The following is a 24,327-nucleotide window of genomic DNA, read 5'->3' as shown; positions in this document are numbered from 1 at the left end:
TTTTGGAACTGGGCAGAGCAGCATCAAAAGTCGCTTCTGAGCATGCTCCGCCCAGTTCCAAAATGGCGGCAGCGCTACTTCTGGTCTACTACTTCCGGTCCCATCCCTTATTTTCCTGGAAGGAACTTGGCAGGTATGCCTTTAGACACACTTGCTTGTATTGCTTTTGTACTAATGAAGCGTGTCAAAGATGGGCTTTCCTTATAACCATGAGGGGTAGCTCTTTCTTACTACAGTGGTACCTCACGTTAAGAACTTAATTCGTTCTGGAGGTGTTCTTAACCTGAAACTGTTCTTAACCTGAGGTACTACTTTAGCTAATGGGGCCTCCCTCTGCCGCTGCCGCACGATTTCTGTTCTCATGTTCTTAACCTGAGGTACTATTTCTGGGTTAGCGGAGTCTGTAACCTGAAGCGTCTGTAACCCGAGATACCACTGTACATCCAAAACGTATCAGAGAAAGGGCTCAGAACTCGTGTTTGTATTGTGATTGGATTGGATTTGTTATCAATTGGGATGTTTTTAACCGAAAATAAAAATTATTTATAACAAAAAAACTTGAACCTGCTGAGGCAGAACTGCAGAAAGCCCTGCATGAAAACAGTTCGCCTTCCATACAATCCCCCCCCGCCCCCTGGCACAGCCACAGGAAATACGCACACCCTCCCTTTTCCGCAGATACACGATTCCAAAGGAACCAGGTTGCTTTTTATACCCATTTTATTGACAGTGGTAAAAAAACAAAACACAAGAGAGTTATTTACAAGTTTAAGGCAACGTTGCCATGTAACGGGGCTGCGCTTCGGTATCAATGCCGCCTCTTGGCTGTGCTGGGCAAGGCTGTGCTTGCTGGCGCCGCAGCCGCCCTCTTCGTCCTCGTCCTGGTCGGGGGAGTGGCAACGGAGGAGGCGCCCATCCTGTCCAGCCGGTGGGCATCCATATCAAGCTTCTGCTGCAATATACCTGTCAGGATGAACTCTGCGTTGGCGATGGGGAGCTTGGCATCCTGTGCTGCTTTGCAGCGGGGCAGGTCTTCGGGACAGGAAATCACAACGCACTTGTCCTTAAGCAAATAAATAAAAAAGGTTGAGAGTCAGGTCTCAAGTATCCCTTTTGCCTCAGCATTTCTGCCAGCGCCCCACAGGATGCCATATAAACACGCACTGCTCACCTTGTAGGCTCGAGGCATTCTGGGTAAGAACTTCCCGCCGCCACACTGCACGATGTTCCTCATGTCCTCCAGCTCCAGGTTGACGTTGGGCGTAACGTGGATCTCATAGCCCTGGAAGAGAAAGAGACAGGTCTGTAGTGTGTCAAAGGGGCATGGGAACCCAAATCTTAGCGAGGAAGGGTTGAGCCAGAATTGGATTACGCCTGCGACTCAAGATTAAAGCTTACGTCATAGAAGTGATATATAATGAATGGAAAAATATGTTTTAAATAACGTTGGTAAAAAAAACAACAACCCAGAAGCTTTTCTTTTGGGAATTATAGGGACAGAAATACCAAAATTGTATAGAAACTTATTTTTGTCTGCTACTACAGCGGCAAGAATGTTACTTGCCCCAAAGTGGAAAGAAGCAGAAGTCCCAGAAAAGGAAGAATGGACACAAAAACTCATGGAATATGCAGAAATGCTGAAACTGACCGGAAGAATAAGAAATCAAGATAACAAGCTTTTTTTATAAAAGAATGGAAATGGTTTATTGAATATTGACAGATAAATTGCAAACAGATAAAAACATTGGCAGGATTAATGTAATAACCTGCAGTTTTATAAGAATATACCATCTTTACAACAGGTAAAGAAATGAGTAAATTAAATGAATTTGGATATGTAGAAGATAGGAAAAATGAATTTAAGGAACCGCAGAAAGAGGGGGAAGGAAGTCAAATTTTGAAATGTAAAATTGATTCTAAAACTAATAAAAAGTATAAATTTGGAAATATAAAGAAAAAAGAAAGAAAGCTTACACCATAATGAAATGTGTTAGTTTTTTAACAGAATTAGCAAGGCTCTAGGTCAGGCATCCCCAAACTGTGGCCCTCCAGATGTTTTGGCCTACAACTCCCATGATCCTTAGCTAACAGGACCAGTGGTCAGGGAAGATGGGAAATGTAGTCCAAAACATCTGGAAGGGCCGAAGTTTGGGGGTGCCTGCTCTAGGTTGTTTCTCCTGCAACAGACCAATATGGCTGCTCCTCTGAAAGTTGGAAGACATTTTATTTCTACTCATCCTAATACTATAACACTCCTCTATGGGGAGGAAATTCCACCCCTCAGGGCCTGCTTTTCAAGGGCAGCGGAACTACCAAAGGGGACCCCTCTACCGATCTTGCCCCCAACCTCCCAAGGAACTGTAGGGAAGGGGTGTCACGGTGCCAACTCGCTGTGGCCTTACAGCCTGCACGAAGTGGGTGGGTTATCCATTTCTTTCCCCGCTGTGTATCAGAGAGAAATTCAAACTGGTGCAGAGTCCTCCCCACCCCGTTCCAACAGCTCTGGCGTTGGGGAAAATCCTCTGCCCGCTTTGCTGTGCATACCTGGCTAGGTAGGCCTGTGGGCGTGGCCCAAGGCAAAGGCTGCTAACCGTGACCTCACCTGGAGCACACCTCCCGCTTGCCGGGCCTTCTGCAGCGACGCGGAGAGCTTGAACTGGAAGTATTCCTCCTTCTCGGGGTCGGAAACGAGGAAGCTGTTCGGGGCCAGGAAGAAGGAGTTCTGCCGGCTCTGCAAAGAGAGGAAATAATAATAATAATAATAATAATAATAATAATAATAATAATAATAATAATAATAATAATAATTTATTGATACCCCGCCCATCTGGCTGGGCCTCCCCAGCCACTCTGGGCGGCTTCCAACAAACATTAAAATACAATGATCTATTAAACATAAAAAGCTTCCCTAAACAGGGTTGCCTTCAGATGTCTCCTAAAAGTCTGGTAGCTGTTTATCTCCTTGACATCTGACGGGAGGGCGTTCCACAGGGCAGGTGCCACTACCGAGAAGGCCCTCTGCCTGGTTCCCTGTAGCTTGGCTTCTCACAATGAGGGAACCGCCAGAAGGCCCTCGGTACTGGACCTCAGTGTCCGGGCAGAACGATGGGGGTGGAGACGCTCCTTCAGGTATACTGGACCGAGACAATTTAGGGCTTTAAAGGTCAGCACCAACACTTTGAATTGTGCTCGGAAACGTACTGGGAGCCAATGTAGGTCTTTCAAGACCGGTGTTATGTGGTCTCGGACACTCCCAGTCACCAGTCTAGCTGCCGCATTCTGGATTAGTTGTAGTTTCTGGGTCACCTTCAAAGGTAGCCCCACGTAGAGCGCATTGCAGTAGTCCAAGCGGGAGATAACTAGAGCATACACCACTCTGGCAAGACAGTCCGCGGGGAGGTAGGGTCTGAGCCTGCATACCAGATGGAGCTGATAAAACAGCTACCGTGGACACAGAATTGACCTGCGCCTCCATGGACAGCTGGGAGTCCAAAATGACTCCCAGGCTACACACCTGGTCCTTCAGGGACACAGTTACCCCATTCAGGACCAGGGAGTCCTCCACACCTGCCTACCTCCTGTCTCCCACAAACAGTACTTCTGTCTTGTCAGGATTCAACCTCAATCGTGGGGAGGTTGGAGAATAGGCAGGGGAAACCGCTGAAGGACCACCCCCTTCCCCTTAAAGGAGGCCGCCGCACACAGCCAACTGCAGAAAGGTATAAGGCCCTACCATGATACCAACTGCTCGTTGGTTCACCAACACAAGGAGAGCCCTACTGGATCAAGCCAATGGCCCTTCTAAATGGTCTCAGCCCTGTATACCTGAAGGAGCACCTCCACCCCCATCGTTCAGCCTGATATATAAAAACATAATAAAACATTACACACGTCCCTTTTCAGGGCTGCCTTGAGGTGTCTTCAAAAAGTCAGATAGTTGTTTATCTCGACATCTGAAGGGAGGGCGTTCCACAGGGAGGGCGCCACCACCGAGAAGGCCCTCTGCCTGGTTCCCTGTAACTTTGCTTCTCGCAGCGAGGGAACCACCAGTAGGCCCTCGGAGGTAGACCTCAATGTCCAGGCTGAACGACGGGGATGGAGACGCTCTTTCAGATCACTGCTATGGATCCTGATCGGTCATCAAAGGCAGCAATACACAGTATTCTCTCCCAGACTACTCCCTGGAGAATAAAATGCCACTGCCCCCCCCCCCGGCCCGGACTGCAGGAGTGGTACGTTCCTACTGTAGAGCAGAAGTAGCCAATGGCTATAGATATGGTTTGCCTACAGCTTCCATCATCTCTGACCACTGGGGCTGATGGGAGTTGGAGTCCACTGGCCCTGGAAAGGCCCCCTGGTGGCTAACCCTACCCCAGAGGATTATGGGAGGAAAGTGAAGCAGCTCACCTTCTCCAGCCAGCTGAGGGTCACGATGGGGATGCCCCGCGCCATCGCGCACAGGAACTTGACCGTACGCCGGATGCGGTCCGTCACCAGGTGGGTGCAGTCGAAGACGGACTCTGCCAAGGAGCCGCCCAGCTCCGTCACAATGTGCTCCCCTTCTTCGCCGGTCCCGGCCATGAACAACACCTGGGAGGGGCAGCAAGAGAAGGAAAGGGAAGTCACTGGGGAATATAACCCCACCCTCAGCATGCAGCCACTGGCAAGCCATTCAAATCCACGCTTCTCAAGCCCTATAGAACAGCCCCTTTTCAACCTTGGGTCCCCCAAACGCTGTCGGACTACGACTCCCATCATCCCTAGCTGGCAGGACCAGTGGTCAGGGATGATGGGAGTTGTAGTCCCACAACATCTGGGGACCCAAGCTCAAGAAACGCTACTGCAAAACTTGGGCCACGACCTCTTCTGATTTCCCTTTGTGTGTCAACACAAATACGTGAACAAAGAAACCGAGGCACGGCTTGCCGATAAGCTTCCTGTCACACTCAGCGGCCTGTGGATTGGGCTCCTAATCCAATGCTGACAGGAAAAGAACAGAAGAAGACATTTTCTATGACCCCTTTGGCACTACTATCTCCCAAACCCACATCAGAGATGGGGAACCTGATGGCCCCTGGATATTGCTGGACTACCAACTCCCATCATCACGCTGGCCTAATGGGAACAAGGCCAACAACATCTGGAGTACCACAGCTACTCTTCTCCTGCCATCCCCGGAGTGGTGGTGGAAGCGATTATTTTTTTGCTCTGTTTCTTTCCACGTTCCCTCAGGGCAGGTTTTCTCCAACTTGGGTCCCCAAACTGTGGTTTGACTACAACTCCCATCATCCCTAGCTGGCAGGACCGGTGATCAGGGATGATGAGGGCCACAGCCCAACAACAACCAGGGATCCAAGTTGGAGAAACCCTGCCTCAGGGGTACAGGCCAATGGAAGGCCGGAGCCAGCGGTTGGCATGAGCCAGAGCCAAAAGTGGATGGAGAAAGGGCTTCTCTCTCTCTCTTTTGCCCAGCCTATTTTCCCTCTCCCTCTGCCGCCCCCTGATCCCACTTCCCCCCTCCCCGTGGCCCACACGAAGCAAAGCCAAGGACCGCAAGACCTAGTATGTAGCAACAACTTCTTCCCCTGTCTAGCCATCTACGATCCCCTCCCCTTCTTCTCTTGCTTCCCTTGTGTCTAGACCAGGGGGTGGCCGACCACTCTGGCCCCACCTGCCCTCACCAAGGCCATTTTTATGCCCCAGCCCAGCCCCACTGATTTTGCAAAATACAGTGGTACCTCTACTTACGAATAACTCTACTTACAAATGGAGCTCCGTCCGCCATCTTGGATGCGGTTTAGATAGGATTTTTTCTACTTACGAATTTTTAGATAGGGTTGCTTCGACTTACGAATTTTTTCTCCCAATGCATTCCTATGGGATCCGACTTACTAATTTTTTCGACTTACGAATGTGCGTTCGGAACGCATTAAATTCGTAAGTAGAGGTACCACTGTAAAATAAAAATAATGCAGTAGACACAGCACTGGGGCTGGCAGAGCCCAGTGCTATGGTAGGGTTGCAAATTTCCCCATCCCTGGTCATCCGATTACTTGTCTGATGAATAGAAGAGAAAGTGATAGTCTTTCCTCAGCAGGAATACAGATCTGCCGAGGATGGGGGGTGCCAAAGCTTACCTTCCAAGTTCCGGACTGCAGAATCCAGGACCGGCAGCCATTTGACACCGGAAGTTGCGTTGATGTAACTTCCGGTGTTGCTTTGCCCTTCTATGGGCACCAAAAATGGCCGCCGGCGGCTTCGAAAGTCACTTGTACGCAAGACAGGAAGTGCGCCGACGCAACTTCCGGTGTCGCTCCGTCCATCTATGGGCACCAAAAATGGCCGCCGCCAACACCAGAAGTTACGTCTATGCACTTCCGGACATGCGTAGATGCGACTTTTGAAGCTGGCGGCGGCCATTTTTGGTGCCCATAGAAGGGCAAATCGGAAAGGAAAAAAATGGCCGCCGGCAGGAGAAAATAACAGAGAAAAACGGGAGACGAAGTGATACGGGGGACCACCGGGAAAGGGTAAATAAAAAAGGGGTTTTCCCGGGGAAAAGGGGAGACTTGGCAGCTATGGTGCCAAAGTGAGGCAGTGGGGTGATGACAGCCATAGGAAAGGACAGACAAGGGGCCACCTGGCCTAAGAGGGAAGCGAGGGAGCTCTCAATATGCACAAGCCCTGCAAATTTTTGAAAGGTCTGTGGCTAGCCAAAAATGTATACATGCATTAAACAACGGAAGCACATGCTTTATTCTCCGACAAAAAAATAAAAAAACATTGTGAAATTAAAAGTGCTGAACCCTGGGCTAGATTGTGCCCACACGTTTATTGTGCTGCATGCAAGAAAACTGCTCTCACAGTAACAATGCGAAACTTCATATAGCATTTTGCACGTTTCTGTACAAATACGAAATGGTCTGGACATTTCAAAGTCTTGATGTACTGTCCGTGTTATCTCTGCAAATGCCATCTTGGATTAAAACATTATCCAAATGCCATCTTGGATTAAAATATTATCATTATCAGAGGCAATGCCTTTGACCTCAGTATTCTTGGCCTGTCTATTAACTGTGCAATCGGTCTCCATTACTGTTTGACTGCAACAAAAACCATTCCTGTTATTTTAATATTATTTTAATATTTCTATGAAAGTGGTGAAGAACTTACTGGTTTTTACAAAATATTGATAGCTTTCCCCTGTTTACATTCCACTTGAGTTCAGAAGGTGGATGCTTGGATTAAAAAGTCATTAAGTAAAAAATATATAAAAATATGCACAAGCTACTGCTTCTATGCCAAGGGTGCCAGACCCTAAGACCCCAGAGCTTTCCCTCTCAGGGTGTTCTCCTTCCAACCTCTTCCTCCACCCCAAAACGTGTGTGCAGTACCTTTGGGACAGGACTGCCCAAGACCCCCGAGTCCTGGGTTTGTCTCCGGGGCTGGTTTCTTCTTCCCGCTGGCTTGCTCTCTGTGCTCGGCTTCCGTGACCTCCTTCCCGAGGATGGAGTGGACTGCGCTGGCTCCTGGGGAGAAGGGAGGCAAGCAAAAAAATTGAGGAGAGGGTCACACCGAGACAGAAAAGTTTGCTGTCTTAGCCAATCCTTTGGCTCGCAAGCCCCTCCCCGCCACAGGAACATCCCGCCTCCTGGTTGTCAAGGCCCAACTCTCCCTGCCTACAGGTTACCAAGGACTATCACACCGGAGCCAGGATTCACACAAGAGGCAAGAATAAGCCAGGTTTACCAGGTTTACTGCTCAGCAAAGGAGCATTTTCCCTACAGGAAAGGCGCGGGCAGGATTCTGGAAACCAATTACACTCATGCATCTGGCTTCGTTTTAAGAACAGGCTGCCCAACGGGATTCTGAAAAGGCCAAATCCAATTTAGCCAGTCATCTTTAGGGCCAGACATGAGACCGGCTCATCCAATAGTGTCACTAAAAGACCTACATTGGCTCCCAGTACGTTTCTGGGCACAATTCAAAGTGCTGGTGCTGACCTTTAAAGCCCTAAACGGCCTCAGTCCAATACACCTGAAGGAGCGTCTCCACCCCCATCGTTCCGCCTGAACACTGAGGTCCAGCGCCGAGGGCCTTCTGGCAGTTCCCTCACTGCGAGAAGCGAAGCTACAGGGAACCGGGCAGAGGGCCTTCTCGGTGGTGGCACCCACCCTGTGGAACGCCCTCCCATCAGATGTCAAAGAGATAAATAACTACCTGACAATTAGAAGACATCTGAAGGCAGCCCTGTTCAGGCAAGTTTTTAATGTGTGACATTTTAATGTATTTTAAATTTTGTTAGAAACCGCCCAGTGGCTGGGGAAACCCAGCCAGATGGGTGGGGTATAAATAACAATTTATTTATTTATTTCATTGTTGTAAGCTCTGTCTGTGCTTCTGCTGTAGCTCTGTCTGTGCTTCTTCCTCCTGCTGCTCCCTTACCCACCTGCCCAGATTTGGCTTCTTTCCCAGAATCCTTTGGGCTGGGCATGCTCACTGAAGAGCAGCTCGACCTCCTGCTGGCCGCTCGGGTCCTCGGGCGCGGGGCCTCCTGTTCTTCCACAGACTCGACGGCTGTTCCCTGTTTCCCTCGCCTTGGCCGCTCCCTGGGGCCAGGGCTGTCTACGGCCGTTGGTGGCCCTTCCTGAAGCCTGCTGGTGGCCCCCGTTTTCCTCTGCGAGCCCCTGGCTCGGCCTTGGCGCGAGGTGGCTGCCGGCTCCCTGTTCTTGGCCTTCTTGCCTAGGCTTGGTCCTTCTTCTTCCAGTGGCTCCGACTCCTCTTCCGGCTCTCCCATAAGTTGGGTCGGCTTCCTCCGGCGCCGAAGCCCCTGACGCCTGGCGACAGGGGCCTCCGGTTCCCTGGACTCGCCCGCATCAGCAGATCCCGCATGGCCACGGGTCGGTCGCTCTGGTACGGGAGCTGGGGAAACGGCACTGCTGGCGGACCGCAGACCGCGCCTCCGTGGGACAACAACAGAGGCTGCCGGCTCCTCCAGCACCTGTAATACGAAGGGCGATTAAGGCCTACAGGAGGTATGCGGGGAAATTCAGAGGGAGGGAGGAATGAAGGGCTGTAGCGGCCAAGTCCAAGCCCACCTGCTCAGAATTCCTTGCTTCTCCTGCCGGAGCCGAGCTCCTGTCTTCCGACTCCACGTCAACAGGAGCTAGGGAAGAAGCAGAGTGAAAAGCCGTGAGCAGAGTGGCGCAAACTTCCACTCCAGCCACCAGGAGGCAGCGCCGACTGAAGGATCGAGCTGGAAGGAGATCTCTGATTCCAAAACACGAACCCCACTAAACCCCGGCTCGACCCTCCCTGAGGATTCACGTAGAGTTGAGCCTCCCAGGCTCGTCAGCTACTCCTAAGTTGCAGGAAAGCAAATGGAAACCCACTATGGTTTGGACTCTGTCACCGCTAGTTTCCCTGCGAAGCCCCACTGGGTCTGCTGTTTGGAGACAGGGCCGGCTCCCGCATGACAGACCCTTAAGAAATCCTCCAATGAACAAACAGGGGGTTCCCCCCCACCATGAAGGGTTGTTGCCCAAGAGGAAATCTCTCACTTGGACTACTGCAATGCGCTCTACGTGGGGCTACCTTTGAAGGTGACCCGGAAACTACAACTAATCCAGAATGCGGCAGCTAGACTGGTGACTGGGAGCGGCCGCCAAGACCACATGACACCGGTCTTGAAAGATCTACATTGGCTCCCAGTACGTTTCCGAGCACAGTTCAAAGTGTTGGTGCTGACCTTTAAAGCCCTAAATTGCCTCGGTCCAGTATACCTGAAGGAGTGTCTCCACCCCCATCGTTCTGCCCGGACACTGAGGTCCAGTACCGAGGGCCTTCTGGCGGTTCCCTCGTTGCGAGAAGCCAAGTTGCAGGGAACCAGGCAGAGGGCCTTCTCGGTGGTGGCACCCGCCCTGTGGAACGCCCTCCCATCAGATGTCAAAGAGAAAAATAGATACCAGATTTTTAGAAGACATCTGAAGGCCTGTTTAGGGAGGCTTTTAATGTTTAATAGATTATTTTATGTCATTTTTCTGTTGGAAGCCGCCCAGAGTGGCTGGGGAAACCCAGCCAGATGGGCGGGGTATAAATAATAATTTTATTATTATTATTATTATTAATTATTATTATTATTATTATTATTATTATGAAGCCAGAGAGAACGTCAGGCAGCCTTGCACAGCCTCTTTCCCTGTGATAGCCAAGTGCTACTTCACCCCTTCCCTACCATCCACACAATTCTCATATATACAGCAAACCCCTCTTTACTCGGACTTTTGATGTACTGTATATTTTTAGGACCAACCCAATTCTGGAGATTGTATGCATTTACCCTGGTTTGGGCGTTGTTGTTTTTGATTGTCAAAGCCTGCCCTGGGACCTAAGAGCTTCTGCTGCTGGTGGTTATTTAATACACACAGAGAGGGAAAGATACACAATTCACAGGCAAGGAAGCGATTCCAAGAGGAAGTATCCAGGGAGCAAGAGGTGGGTCTGCTGTCAGACGACAATAAGCAGTGTCTCCACACACTTGCGATAGCCATATCTGCAATTGGGGCTCTTAACTCTCGGGGTTGTGGGTTCGAGCCCCACGTTGGGCAAAAGATTCCCGCAATGCAGGGGGTTGGACTAGAGGACCCTTGTGGTCCCTTCCAACACAACAATTCTATGATTCTCTTTATTGGACGACCAAACACTCCCCAGCCTCCAGCCATCCCCTACTGCTCACCTGCCTCGTTCTGTGCCTCTAACTTCACTTCAGTGCTTCTACCTTCGTGGGCTGTCACACCCTCCTGTTTTGGGCTCCCGGAGACCTCCTTCGCCAATGTCGAGGGTTGACTTCTGCCAACAGAGGGAATCTGCGCTGCGTGGATCAGCTGGGCTTCCTCTTCCTGCTTTTGCTGCTGGGCAGCAGCGCCCCCCGCTGGCTGTGATGCAGGCTGAGAACGGGGCAGTTGTGGGGTGCTGGTCCCTAGGCGGCTGGCCACCTGTTGCCCCTTAGAGGCCGACCCTGAAACTATCATCTGAATCGCCTGCTCGGACGGACGCGGCAAGATTAGGTCTGTATCTTCCTCCTCTTTGCCGAGGAAGTCCTGAGTGGGATCTTCTGAGAGTCGCCCGGGGTCCTGGCAGAAAGGCTGAGTGGCTTCCATCGCATAAGCATCTGAGTCGTCATCATTCAGAAAGGAGCTGTTCTCTGTGCAGAGAGAAAGAAGAGAGGCGATCCCAAGACAGTGTTCATTCTCCCCTGACTCTGATCTAGGGGATGGGGGATCTTTGGCCTGCCAGATGTTATTCCAAAAGCCTCAACCGCTGGCCATGCTGCTTGCGGTTGACGGGAGATGTAGTTCAGCCACATCTAATTCTCAGCCCCTAAATCAGGGGTCCCCAAACTAAGGCCCGGGGGCCGGATGCAGCCCAATCGCCTTCTCAATCTGGCCCACGGACAGTTCAGGAATCAGCATGTTTTTACATGAGTAGAATGTGTCCTTTGATTTAAAATGCATCTCTGGGTTATCTGTGGGGCATAGGAATTAGTCCATTATTTTTTTCCAAAATATACTCCGGCCCCCCACAAGGTCTGAGGGACAGTGGACTGGCCCCCTGCTGAAAAAGTTTGCTGACCCCTGCCCTAAATCCTCTCACCACGGCCTAATAGAAAAAAAAACGGAGGTGCATTTTAAAGTGGCCCTTTGACTAGCGTGATGACGGGGTGGGGTGGGGAAATCGACCAAGAGTCTTGCAGCAACTCAAAAGACCCGACAAATGGATAATGAAGATGATGGACTATGCGGAAATGCCAAGGCTGACTTAGAAGATCAGGCACCAAGATGATGATGAATTCAACAAAGAATGGCATAACTTTATAGAATACAATGGTACCTCGGGTTAAGAACTTAATTCGTTCTGGAGGTCCATTCTTAACCTGAAACTGTTCTGAACCTGAGGTACCACTTTAGCTAATGGGGCCTCCCGCCGACGCCACACGATTTCTGTTCTCACCCTGAAGTAAAGTTCTTAACCTGAGGTACTACTTCCGGGTTAGCGGAGTCTGTAACCTGAAGCGTCTGTAACCCGAGGTACCACTGTATATTAAAGAACACTGTAAGCACATAAAAAGTTAGCAGGATTGACATAGCACTTGTAATTTAAAACGGCAAGGGATAAAATTGAAGAGTAATAATTTAGATAAATATAATTAGATGCAGGAAAAAAAGGGAAGATAAATTTTGGAAGCCATGGGAGGGGTGGGGCGAAGTCCGGTGGTTCAGGGAACCCCATAAATGTATTGATATGGACTGTGGTTTAATGTAAACAATTGTGTGTGTGAAAATAAGAAAGAAAGAGAAAGACCCAACAAATTTTATTACAGTCATACCTCAGGATACGTCCGCTTCATGTTGTGTCTTTTCAGGTTACGGACGTGCTGTAATCCGGAAGTCCCAGAACGGGTTACTTCCAGGTTCGACACGTCCATGACCTGCGCGGATGTGCAGAAGTGCTAAATTGCTCTTTGCGCATGCGCAGAAGCACCGCATTGCGTCACGCATGTGCGCAGATGCGGCGCTTCATGTTGCGAACGGGCCGCCGGAACAGATCCTGTTTGCAACATGAGGTACCACTGTACAATCTTTCATGGGCTAATGCCCAGTTCATCTGTGCAAATCTCTTTACGTGCATTTATACAAATATATTTTCCTGGTGGTAAGAAAACTGGGATAGGGACAATTCAAACAGAGCTGACGAAGAAGACAATCTAATCTGCAAGAGTTTATGCCATGAGATTTTCAGCAAGATCTTTTGCTCCCTTACATGATGCTGCCCCTTCTCCCTTTGCTCACCCTCATGCCTGAAACCACCCTCCAAAGTTTGGATCCCCTATACCCATCAGCCCCAGCCAGCATGGCCAATCAGGGCAGGCCCAGACATTCGGTAATCAACCCCATTAAACTAAACGGTGGATCATGTAGACTGTAAGGACTGAGGCAAGTGGCACAGTCTGGAAGAATTCCATCTGGACAACCGTGGGGAAGAAGCTGCCATGGGGACACGGGTCAAGGTGGACTCACCTTTCGCAGCCCGGAGTCTGCATGGCACAGAAGGAGACTGAAAGACAAATTCCTCTGCAGCCACTTCTTTGAGAGCACAACTGGCCCCTGGGTGGAGGGTGGAAAAGACAGGAAAGGTGTTCAACCTTTTGAGAGGCTCCAATTTTTATATACAGTGGTACCTCACAAGAAGAATGCCTCGTGCAGCGAAAAACTCGCAAGACAAAAGGGGTTCGCGATTTTTTTTGGTGACTCGCAAGACAAATTTTTCTATGGCCGTGCTTTGCAAGACGACCTTTTTTCCTTTTTTTTTGGTTTTGGTTTCCTTGGTTTCCGTCGCGCTTCGCAAGACGACATTTTCGCAATACGAAGCGACTCCCGGAAGGAATTCATTTCGTCTTGCGAGGCGCCACTGCATATTAAAAATGTGTTGGACCTGTAAAAGGGTGAAAGAGTATCGGGAAATAATTCATAATGAACTGGGGAAAAAAATTAAAAGCACATTTACCAACAAGGCTTTAAATTGGGGCTACTGGGTGCCCGGTGTATCTTCCTCTGGTAGGTGGGGGGCAGGGGGCATTCAACAGTCAAGGTCCTCTCTTTTCTACATATTCCCCCCCCACACACACACACTGATGCTGCACACAGGCCTCCCGGACGGGACATGCACACCAGCCGGAGAGGGAGGGAGGGAGGGAGGGACGCCCGGCTCTCCGCCACCGATCGCCTCCTCCTGCCTTCCCCCTGGCAGTGGGCAGGCTGCCACCCCTACCGAGCCATGGCCCCCGCACCTCTTCCCTGGCGCCCTCCAGCGCCCGGCGCTGTGGTTCCCCGCGCCACTAGCCTCTATGGCTAAGACGGGCCTGGCTGCACAAGACCAGCACTTAGAAACAACAGACAATGTTGGTGCTTATAAGCTAAGGCCCAAACAGCGGCCACACAGAGTCTCACGTGTTTTCTCCAGAGAAGCCAGATTCCTCAACCGTTACCCCTGCAAAAGCTGCTTCACTCGGAATCCTGCAAAACTCCTTACCTGCTGCGGAGGGATCTCTTGCCTTTGCAGCCATGGGAGAGGAGGTCTCGGCAAGCAAGAAACACTGGGTGTCCTGGAAAGCCAAGTCGGGCTCCTCTGGGGGGGGATGAGAGGGGAAGGGGGAAAGAATGAGCTTTTTGTTTCTGATGTCAAAGGCGGGTGCGGCCATGCATATGCAAGCCAAAATGGCGGCATTCCCACAGAAGCGGGAGGTAATCAGGTTGGCTGAAGTGCAAAAAGCCCTTAGGAAATGAAAAAAATAGTCCAATGAAGGCAGAACACACTCAGTGGGTTAAGCAACACTGACTGATTGCCAGCGGGGAATGCAAGAGAGTATCCAAGGCAGAAGGCAGGGCTTTCTGACTTGAACACCGGCGCTCGGCATTGCCGCCTTTCCTGGTGGGTCCCACCTGCGAACCTGACACCCAAACAGGCACTGCTCCTGCTCAGTGCTCAGAGCGTCTCCACCCCCATCGTTCAGCCCGGACACTGAGGTCCAGCTCCGAGGGCCTTCTGGTGGTTCCCTCCCTGCAAGAAGTGAGGTTATAGGGAACCAGGCAGAGGGCCTTCTCGGTGGTGGCGCCTGCCCTGTGTAACACCCTCCCTTCAGATGCCAAGGAAATAAACAACCACCTGACTTTTAGAAGACATCTGAAGGCAGCCCTGTTTAGGAACTTTTTAATGTTTGATGTTTTATCATGTTTTTAATATTCTGTTGGAAGCCACCCAGAGTGGCTGGGGAAACCCGGCCAGATGGGCGGGGTATAAATAATAATAATAATAATAATAATAATAATAATTATTATTATTATTATTATTATTATTAAAGGGTTGCAGCTGCCAAGCCCCTCTTCCTTGGCTCTGAGCAGGCACAGGGAACCTTTAGCCCACCACAGCTTGTTCAAGAACAACCCTCATCAGTCCCTAGTACAATGGCCAACGGCCAGGGATGCAGGAAGTTGCAGTTTGGGAACACCTGGAGGGCCAAAGGTACCTCACACCTGGCTCAGAGCTGCTGAGGGAAAAGCAAGGAATTGAGGAAAATATACTGCCTGAACCAGGCATCCCCAAACTGCGACCCTCCAGATGTTTTTGCCTGGCCTGAACAAACCTGCTTCCCCATGGATACCTCTCTGGGGCCCATAATGCAGGACAGAAGTAGTCTAAATAAAATACAGTGGTACCTTGGTTCTCAAACACCTTGGTACTCAAACAACTTGGAACCCAAATACTGCAAACCCGGAAGTAGGTGTTCCGGTTTGCGAACTTTTTTCAGAAGTCGAATGTGCTCCGTTTTGAGTGTTATGCTTCCGATTTGAGTGCCACACTTCCGTTTTGAGTGTTACGCTGAGGTCTGTCTGTTTTTGCTATTTATTTTGTGGTTTTGTTTTTGCAGCTCTTTTTTTTGTTTTGTTTTTGTGACTGTGTGGAACCCAGTTCAGCTAACGACTGATTGATTGTGTGCCTGCAGTACATTGATTACTGCTTTCATTTTATGGATCAGTGGTCTCGTTAGATAGTAAAACCCATGTTAAATTGCTGTGTTAAGGGTTGTTTTTAAAAGTCTGGAACGGATTAATCCATTTTGCATTACTTTCTATGGGAAGGCGTGCCTTGGTTTTGGAACGCTTCGGTTTTGGAATGGACTTCCAGAACGGGTTAAGTTTGAGAACCAAGGTACCACCGTAAAATGAATCTAAAGGGCACCTGACTTGTGCAAGGCCCTGCTCAGGACAACTGCACAAGCGCAAACCTGGTACCACATCTCAGGTGTATTCCAAGTCGAAAGAGAGACCCAGTTTTTCGTATCGCTTTACTTCACACCCACCATCCGTGTTGCTGTCTTCTCCTGGGTGGGGCTCCTCTCCTTCTGCGCCTGTATCTTCATCCTCTTTGCAAGGTTCACGGCCGGCGCTCGCTTCCACCGCGGAGCCAGTCGACTTCTTCCCATCCGGCCAGGATTTCACGGGGACCAGCTGCGTGTCTTGCTCTTCCAAGGGTTTCCCGGGCAACGGCTCAGCCTCTCCCTCCGTCGCGTCCGTATCGCTGTCTTCAGCCACAGAGTCCTTGTGGGATGGAGACGCCGCTTCCGCATCTGTGTCGCTGTCCCCTCCTTCAACGGTTCTGGGGATCTTCTGGGGACCAGAAACGTCTGGTTTCTCAAGAGGGATACACCCTCCACTGAGCCCAGCGGCTGTGTGGTCCTCGTTTGGGCCCACATCTGGATTTCCAGCCTCCTCCTCCTCTTCCACATCTGTATCGCTGTCAACAAAGAGAGCAGCCAAGCGTTGACTATCTACAACCTCAGGTTTCCCCAGGGGCTCCTTCCCACCGAAATCGCTGGACCGTCCACTGGCAGCTTCACGACTCCTCTGGGATTCAGCACCATCCCTTACACCGTTGCCCGGGTGACTGTCGCCCGGCAGCGCAGCCTCCTCGATGGAGATCTCTCCCGCGTTTGTCCCGACGGGCTTGCAGCTTGACGGACGGGGGCTGAGAGCAACGTCTGAATTCCCCAGCGCCAAGTCGGCCATTTCCACATCTGTATCGCCACCGCTGTCCCCCGCAGCCTCGTGGGTCTTCGGAATGCCAGCTGGATCCTCCACGTCGAGGGACGGGTCTTCCACATCTGTGTCGCTGTCGTCCTCCAAAGCAGGCTTCTTAGTCCCCCTTCCATGCACATCTGGGTTAGCTCCTGACTCTTCCCCATCTGCGCCACTGCTCCCTTTCTCATTGGGCTGGCGGCTCTCAGGATGCACGACACCGTTGGCCCCTTTGCAGCCAACCCCTTCCTTTATGGGACAGGGATCGAGGCCTCCAGGATTCTCCAGTCCTTCCTCTGCATCTGTGTCGCTTTCTCCATTTTCAACCGGTCGGTGCGCCTGCAAGCCCACAGCCCCAGGGCTCTCTGCTCGCTCTATATCTGTGGCGCTCTCCACTGTTTGGTGGCTCTTCCGACAGGCAGCGTCTGGAGCCCCCAGCGCCGGCTCCTCCTCATCCGTGTCACTGCCCACCTCTAAGTCCCAGCCACCTTCCTTCAGGCCCCCCGACTTCGGCGTTTCAGGGGTGCTGCCCGCCCTCCGCTCATCCTCCACATCAGTATCGCTGTCCGGGTCGGAACTGACGAGGTTCGGCTCCGAAGGGGGTGCTGAGTCGCCGGACTTTGCTCCCGTCTCTGTAGTTCTTGGCTGAACAGGATGCCCCTCTTGGCTTGGTGCACCATCCTGGCTCTCAAGGAACAGGCGCAGGGATGGGCAAGGCGGTTCGCTGCCAGAGGGTTCCTCGCTCTCTTCATCACTGCGGGGTACAAATAACAAGCGGGGGGGGGGGAATTAAAACTCACAGCAAGTCCCTCCACTGTAGAACCTGGGGCTCTGACCCATTTACAGCTATCTTAGTCAATGAATCTAACAGATTTTCGTGGTGGATAAAGCTTTTGATGGTAGTGGCCTCCGAGACCATATATCACAGGCATCCCCAAACTTCGGCCCTCCAGATGTTTTGGACTACAATTCCCATCATCCCTGACCACTGGTCCTATTAGCATCCTATAACACTAGTCCTGAAAGACCTACATTGGCTCCCAGTATGTTTTCGAGCACAATTCAAAGTGTTGGTGCTGACCTTTAAAGCACTAAATGGCCTCGGCCCAATATACCTGAAGTAGTGTCTCCACCCCCATTGTTCAGCCTGGACACTGAGGTCCAGCTCCAAGGGTCTTCTGGCGGTTCCCTCACTGCGAGAGGTGAGGTTACAGGGAACCAGGCAGAGGGCCTTCTCGGTAGTGACGCCCGCCCTGTGGAACGCCCTCCCACCAGGTGTCAAGGAAATAAACATCTATCTGACTTTTAGAAGATATCTGAAGGCAGCCCAGTTTAGGGAAACTTTTAATGTTTGATATTTTATCATAAGCTTTTAATATCCTGTTGGAAGCCGCCTAGAGTAGCTGGGGAAACCCAGCCAGATGGGCAGGGTATAAATAATAATGCTATTTTGAAATCCATAGCATTTATCATATTGTTGCAATTACAAGTATAGACTTGAAGTGATGGATGATGGAGGAGGAGGAGAGAGAGAAATATGACAGGCAACTCCCCGTTTACGTGGGGGTTATGTTCCGAGGCCCTGCACATTTAAGAGAAATTGCGTATATTTGAAACACAATTAGAAAAGCCTGCAAACACCTTGTTCCAGTTTGCTCCGCCCATTTTTGTGACATTTTGGGGTTACTTCCGGGTTTGGTGCAATGCTTGTATGGGCCGTTGCGCATATACTGAACACACATAAATGGCGGCGGGGTGGGGGTGGGGTGGGTTGCCTGTACGGAAATGGCAGCGAGCAAAAATATTCCCCACTTTTTAAAAAAATAAATAAATTTTGAGCTCTATTACTCTTAACACTCTTTCATATAAGGAGCATTCCAAGGGTTTAAAAATATGTATGTAAACTGGGAATGTGTTTTAGCACTAATTAAAAAATTAACACCACCCCCTGTTGATGCCTCCAGGGGTCTGCTAACTGAAGATATACCATCGTTGGACATGGAGGCTCCATTTCTACCTACCATTGCTATGAACCACGGATCAGTCCACGGGTACGTTTAATCCTTCCCACAATGCTTACATACCCCATTTCTTCAGCAGGGACTGCCATATTCCAGGCCTGCTTCCACTGAAAAAAGGCAGCTAGAAAAAAGCATTACCTTTCGGGCACAACAGTAGCAGAGGGAGAGAAGAACACAGAGGAACTCAAAGCGGAGCATCCTCTAGCACCATCTTTGATAGAGGAGTTTGACCCTAGGGAGGAAGACAGAGGAAATTTAAAGAATCAGGAACGGCAGGGATAGGGAACCTAAACAAATTGTTTGCAATCAATACATCATATATATATGTACCGTATTTTTCGCACCTGACCACAGGACGCACCTAGTTTTTTAGAGGAGGAAAACAAGAAAAAAAAATATTTTGCTTTCTTGAATTGTCCTAGGCATAGCAGCCAACTCCTAGAGCCCTAGGTGCATTTGTGCCCCCCCCCCAATTAAATATTTGAGGAAGCTTATTTTGCAAAGGGGGAAAGCTCCATTTTTTAGGATTAACTCAAAGTTGTGCAGCTTTTTTGCAAATGGGAAAAGCCCCATTTGGGGGGGGGGGTCAACTCAGTGTTGTGCATCTTTTTTGCAAAGGGGGAAAGCTCCAATTTTTAGGATCCACTCAAAGTTGTGCAGCTTTTTTTGCAAATGGGAAAAGCCCCATGGGGGGGGGGGTCAGCTCAGTGTTGTGCATCTTTTTTGCAAAGGGGGAAAGCTCCAATTTTTAGGATTAACTCAAAGTTGTGCAGCTTTTTTTGCAAATGGGAAAAGCCCCATGGGGGGGTCAGCTCAGTGTTGTGCATCTTTTTTGCAAAGGGGGAAAGCTCCAATTTTTAGGATCCACTCAAAGTTGTGCAGCTTTTTTTGCAAATGGGAAAAGCCCCATGGGGGGGGGGGTCAGCTCAGTGTTGTGCATCTTTTTTGCAAAGGGGGAAAGCTCCATTTTTTTAGGATCAGCTCAAGTTGCAAAGTTTCCTTGCAAAGGGGAAAAAATCCTGTTTTTATGGGGTTCAACTCACAGTTCTGCAGCTTCTCTGCATTTCTACAGTTTCCAGACAGATAATCTAATCAGCCAGTCACATGTTTCCCTCTGCAGAGAACAATTGAGGCCTAGGCAAGGGGCCAGGAGGGGCTGTGAAGGGAGCTAGCTCCCTTATCTCCCTCCCGATCTCTTGCAATCAGCTGCTGAATGGGTTCATTTCAATGGCTCATTCCCTTTAGCTCTTTCTTTTTTTATAAAAAAAAAAAAGCACGATCTGCCTTTCGCCCCTGGGCAATTCGGCTCCAGGGACCACGCATTCGCTCCATAAGACGCACAGACATTTCCTCTTACTTTTAAGGTGGAAAAAAGTGTGTCTTATGGAACGAAAAATACGAGGTGTGTGTGTATACTTTTCAAGCTTATACATTTCACTAATTTTCCAATCACTTTGACATTTCAAAGCTTGACTTCCTTCCCCCCTCTTTCTGTGGTTCCCTAATTTTATTTTTCATATCTTCTGCGTATCCAAATTAACTTAATATGCTCATTTATGCTTCTTCTTTAAATATATACCCTTATGAAACTGCAGGTTATTACAATAATCCTGCCAATATTCTTATCCGTTTACAATTTATCGGTGAAAATTCAATAACTTTTTATTATTATTATTCAACTTAAACCATTTCCATTCTTTTGTTTTTTTTAAAAAAAAATGCCATCTTGATTTCTTCAGCGATCGATACATCTAACACACTACAATTAAGAATGTGCTGCATTCTTTTTCAAAAAGGAGGGAGCTGAATTCCGGAGTGCGTAACTTCCAAGCTGCCGACGTCCCGCCTTGCTACAGGAATGGCTGACCGGGGGTGGGTGTCAGGAGGTCGTACACACGAGTAGGAATCCGGCAGAGAGACATGCCTGGCCGGCATGCTCTCTCCCTCCTGGTCGGTCGTTCGGGAGACTCAAAGTCTTTCTCCAGCCTGAACGTCACAGCGACTGATGCCTCAGAGGCATCAGCGCACTTCAGGAACAGCAGAGTATGGGCAGTCAGCGTAAGAGGCTCAGTAGCGCAGCATTTTGGCTAAACTACTTTATTTACATATAATACACTCGGAGCATTCTAACTCAGCTCCTTCCTCATCAGCGAAAGAACTAAGGACAAAAATCCTACATCACAGAAACACAGTAATTAAAACATCCTGTCTCCGTCACTTCCCACAACGTGGACTGAAAACATACACGGTCATGTGATATAAACAATCCCATGACTGCAACACAAGGAAAGAATCCTAACAGGGTGTGTGTGTGTGATGCTGCACACCTGCCTTCCTGGCAATGGCATCTTTGCTACTTACTGGGAGGTCAGAACCCACTGGTGCCAACCTGGCACTCTTGCCAATGTGACTGTCATTGGGTGGGCCTCTCCACCCATCTCTTGCAGTTACCGTAAGTGGCAACACCACTGGGAGAGCAGGTGGCAGGGTGGATTTGATTTAAGAGCCAGTGAAGGCGGTGGAGGTCTTGTGTGAGTGCCTGGAGGCGGTTGGAGGATGGATGGCGGCTAACACTGAGGTCCAGTACCGAGGGCCTTCTGGCGGTTCCCTCGTTGCGAGAAGCCAAGTTGCAGGGAACCAGGCAGAGGGCCTTCTCTGTGATGGCACCCGCCCTGTGGAACGCCCTCCCATCAGATGTCAAAGAGAAAAACAGCTACCAGATTTTTAGAAGACATCTGAAGGCAGCCCTGTTTAGGGAGGCTTTTAATGTTTAATAGATTATTTTATTTTATTTCATTTTTCTGTTGGAAGCCACCCAGAGTGGCTGGGGAAACCCAGCCAGATGGATGGGGTATAAATAATAAATTATTCTTATTGTTGTTGTTGTTATTATTATTATTATTATTATTATTATTATTATTATTATTATATCAAATCGATTTAAATCACAATTTAAATCACTAGGCAGTAAGACTTTATTTATTTATTTATTTTTATTTTTATTTTTACAGACAGACTCATTCCTGTTGGTATAATCTTAACGTTTACAACCAGAGGAAGGTTTCAATTTCGGAATAATAAATTTTCAGAGCCGTTTTCACAGTTATATCAAAAATTACTGATTGGGTTCTACTGTTAGAAATACATAGAAGGATAATTATGAAATCACTGTGAGGTTTAATAAGTCAACTGTTTACATTTGGACAACTTTCCTGCTGTACTTTATTTGAAGGAGAAAAATAATCATTTCCTTAATAAACATTTAAACAATTTGTTTAACTAAAGCAATAACATTATAGCATATGTATCCATGTTTGTTAACTGATGTGGTTTGATTGTTGTTGTTGTTTTTTAAAAAAAACTTAGGCTGAGTTTTAGCACACATAAAAAACTTAAAACAAATCCTTATTTCCTGATGAATAGCCTCTTGACTGTAATGTAACTTAAATAGAGAACTATATTTAGAAAGCTTTTTCCTCCAAAAGCATTTTATTTTAAAAACCTGATTTAAGTTTTAAAAAACCTGTTACTGTAATAATAATAATAATAATAATAATAATAATAATAATAATAATAATAAATCATCGTTTTTTTTATCCATCTTGCCAGGTGGGCAGTATGGCAGATCCCCTCCCCCTTCACAACCCCCCACTTACCATCACTTGCTGGGAGATGTCGGCTCCTGCCTGCCCCATTCACTAATTCCTCCTCATCTTCCTCCTTGTCGGAATCTTGCACCAGGATTCCTCCGAAAGCCATCCTCTTCCCCGGCGCGGGTGTCTCCTCAATGGCAAAAGCACCGACCTCCCCAATCTTCTGCGTGGGTGGCACCTCCACGGACTCATCGAGAGACTCATCGGGACCGCCTGGGAGCAGCACAAAGTACTTGCACCCCACGTCCCCAAAGAGCAGGGCGTCTCCATCCTGAAGGCTGTATCGGACATGGGGGGTCAACACCATGCGCTGCCGGCGTGTGCGGTTCAGGCTTCCCTGGTCATACAACAGGTGGGGTCCCTTGTGGGAAGGAACCTCGATCACAGCGTGAGTTTTGGAAACTGAAGCGGCGGGCAAGCAGACCTGACAGCTTTCCAGACGGCCAATGACATTCTCCCCAGGGTAGATCCAGAAGTCTGAAAGGGTTAATTGATTAATCACTGGAAAATATTTATATCCTGCCCTCCATCCAAAGAACTCGGGGCAGGGAGTAATAACTTCAATAAAATAACCACCGTAGGCCAATAAAATAAAAATACGTATAAACTCTGGCGTATCAAAGATAGCTCAGCTGGGCATAATTTCCAAAAGCTACGTTTTCGTCACCTGCCACCAAAATGGCATCAGCCAACCAGATTTCAAGGGGTGTGTCGTTTCGGATGACCTTTTCACACAACCTCCACAATGAAAACCAGGAAGCAGCCCTTGGGTAGCAGGAATCCCGAGGAGGAGACAAGTTCTCTGAAATATTAACACACCTTCCCTTGTTCTCTTCTGTACAAAAGAAGATAGAAATGGCTCCTCGAACAGATCAGAGATGCATAACCCTTCATACCCAGCCTTTGGAATACAGCAATCTAGCCAATCAAACGCAGCGGAAAAAGGCTTGAGCGCTTCTTAGGAAAACTGCAACCGGAGGGGGGCACCGTCCTTACCTTTCTCGGGGCCATACTTGCCGCTCAGGAGGCGCAAGCGCCCCACGGGCTTGGGGGGCTTCCCAGAGTCGCCAGCCCCATCGGAGGAATCGTCAGGATCCCCTTCTTCATCCCAGACCAAACGCTGCGTTAGATCCATTCTGCAAGAAATAAAAAGGAGTCATAACCTCGTATCGTGGCAGGCGTGCGCGCACACACACACACACGCCCCCTTCCCCAGATCTCAGTTGCTCTGATCCTGCAGAAAACCCCATTTTCTAACGCCCCCTCCACTCAATTTTCCACCCTACCCGCAAACCCATTTTCCCAACCAACTTTTTTTTTTGCACCTTTCAATCCTAAAGCTTCACCGCCCCACTGCCACCCCCGCCAATAAACCACCAACCACCACCAATAAACCACTTCAAGCCACCAACCCCTAAAACCGAACGCGGGAGAAGTCTCTGCAAGCAAAAGCCCCAGGAGTTGGGCTCCAGCGCTCACTCTCTACATGCGACCCGCCTCTCTCGGAAGCGGCTGCTTTGCATTGGTCAGCCGCGTCGCCACTTCAAAGCTCTCCTCCTCTCCATTGGTCTGTTCACCGGTGGGAGGGAGAACGGAGAGGGTTCAACGGTTCCCCCGCTTGCCCGGGAGCCGAATGGCAGGCTCGGTAGGAATGAAGAGAATGACCACTGAGAGGAGAAACGTCGGGATAGAGGGCCACACAGGCACCACAACCATAGAGTTATAGGAACATGGTACAAAGATTTCAACTTCCGGTTGCACTGCGTGTGCCCGGATGCGGAAGTGAATGTTGCACATGCAAAAATAAAGGATAAATATTATGTTTTATCACTTCCGGCTGCCGCGGGAATGCTGATCCTGATTTCTCCGACAGGCTCGGTCTTCGCGAGAGGTTAGGGGAAGCGCAAAGGATGTTGCGTACCCCTAAAAAAAACCCAGAGGGGATCACTTTGGGATCTTCGGGGACCTGCTGCCCGAGAAGCCAGCCCTCTTGCGATCCCCAGCTGCTCTAAAAGGTGCAGA

At 49.4% G+C, this 24,327-nt stretch overlaps 1 protein-coding gene across 4 annotated transcripts; it reads right to left on the bottom strand.

Moving 5' to 3' along the window:
• Positions 1-702: 702 nt before the first annotated feature.
• Positions 703-23,962, bottom strand: MDC1 (mediator of DNA damage checkpoint 1). 4 transcript variants are annotated; one of them, XM_035107302.2, is made up of 15 exons: positions 23,785-23,961; positions 23,302-23,441; positions 22,309-22,782; positions 18,791-18,884; positions 15,917-17,385; positions 14,089-14,184; positions 13,077-13,163; positions 10,736-11,203; positions 9,099-9,166; positions 8,450-9,001; positions 7,395-7,529; positions 4,408-4,590; positions 2,603-2,731; positions 1,172-1,282; positions 703-1,063 (listed from the first exon to the last, which is right to left on the bottom strand). In XM_035107302.2, exons 1-15 carry the CDS (start codon positions 23,826-23,828, stop codon positions 809-811), a joined length of 4,305 nt encoding a protein of 1,434 aa, XP_034963193.2. In that variant the 5' UTR covers positions 23,829-23,961; the 3' UTR covers positions 703-808. The 4 variants fall into 4 exon arrangements, with proteins under 4 accessions (XP_034963193.2, XP_034963194.2, XP_060127161.1 ...); XM_035107303.2 differs by having other exon boundaries at positions 23,718-23,800; XM_060271178.1 differs by lacking the exons at positions 703-1,063; positions 1,172-1,282; positions 2,603-2,731 and adding an exon at positions 3,545-4,129 and having other exon boundaries at positions 23,785-23,962.
• Positions 23,963-24,327: the final 365 nt, after the last annotated feature.

This window comes from Zootoca vivipara, chromosome 2, assembly GCF_963506605.1.
Source record: "Zootoca vivipara chromosome 2, rZooViv1.1, whole genome shotgun sequence".
Classification (NCBI taxonomy): Eukaryota; Metazoa; Chordata; class Lepidosauria; order Squamata; family Lacertidae; genus Zootoca; species Zootoca vivipara.
This window is presented reverse-complemented; position numbering and strand designations above follow the sequence as displayed.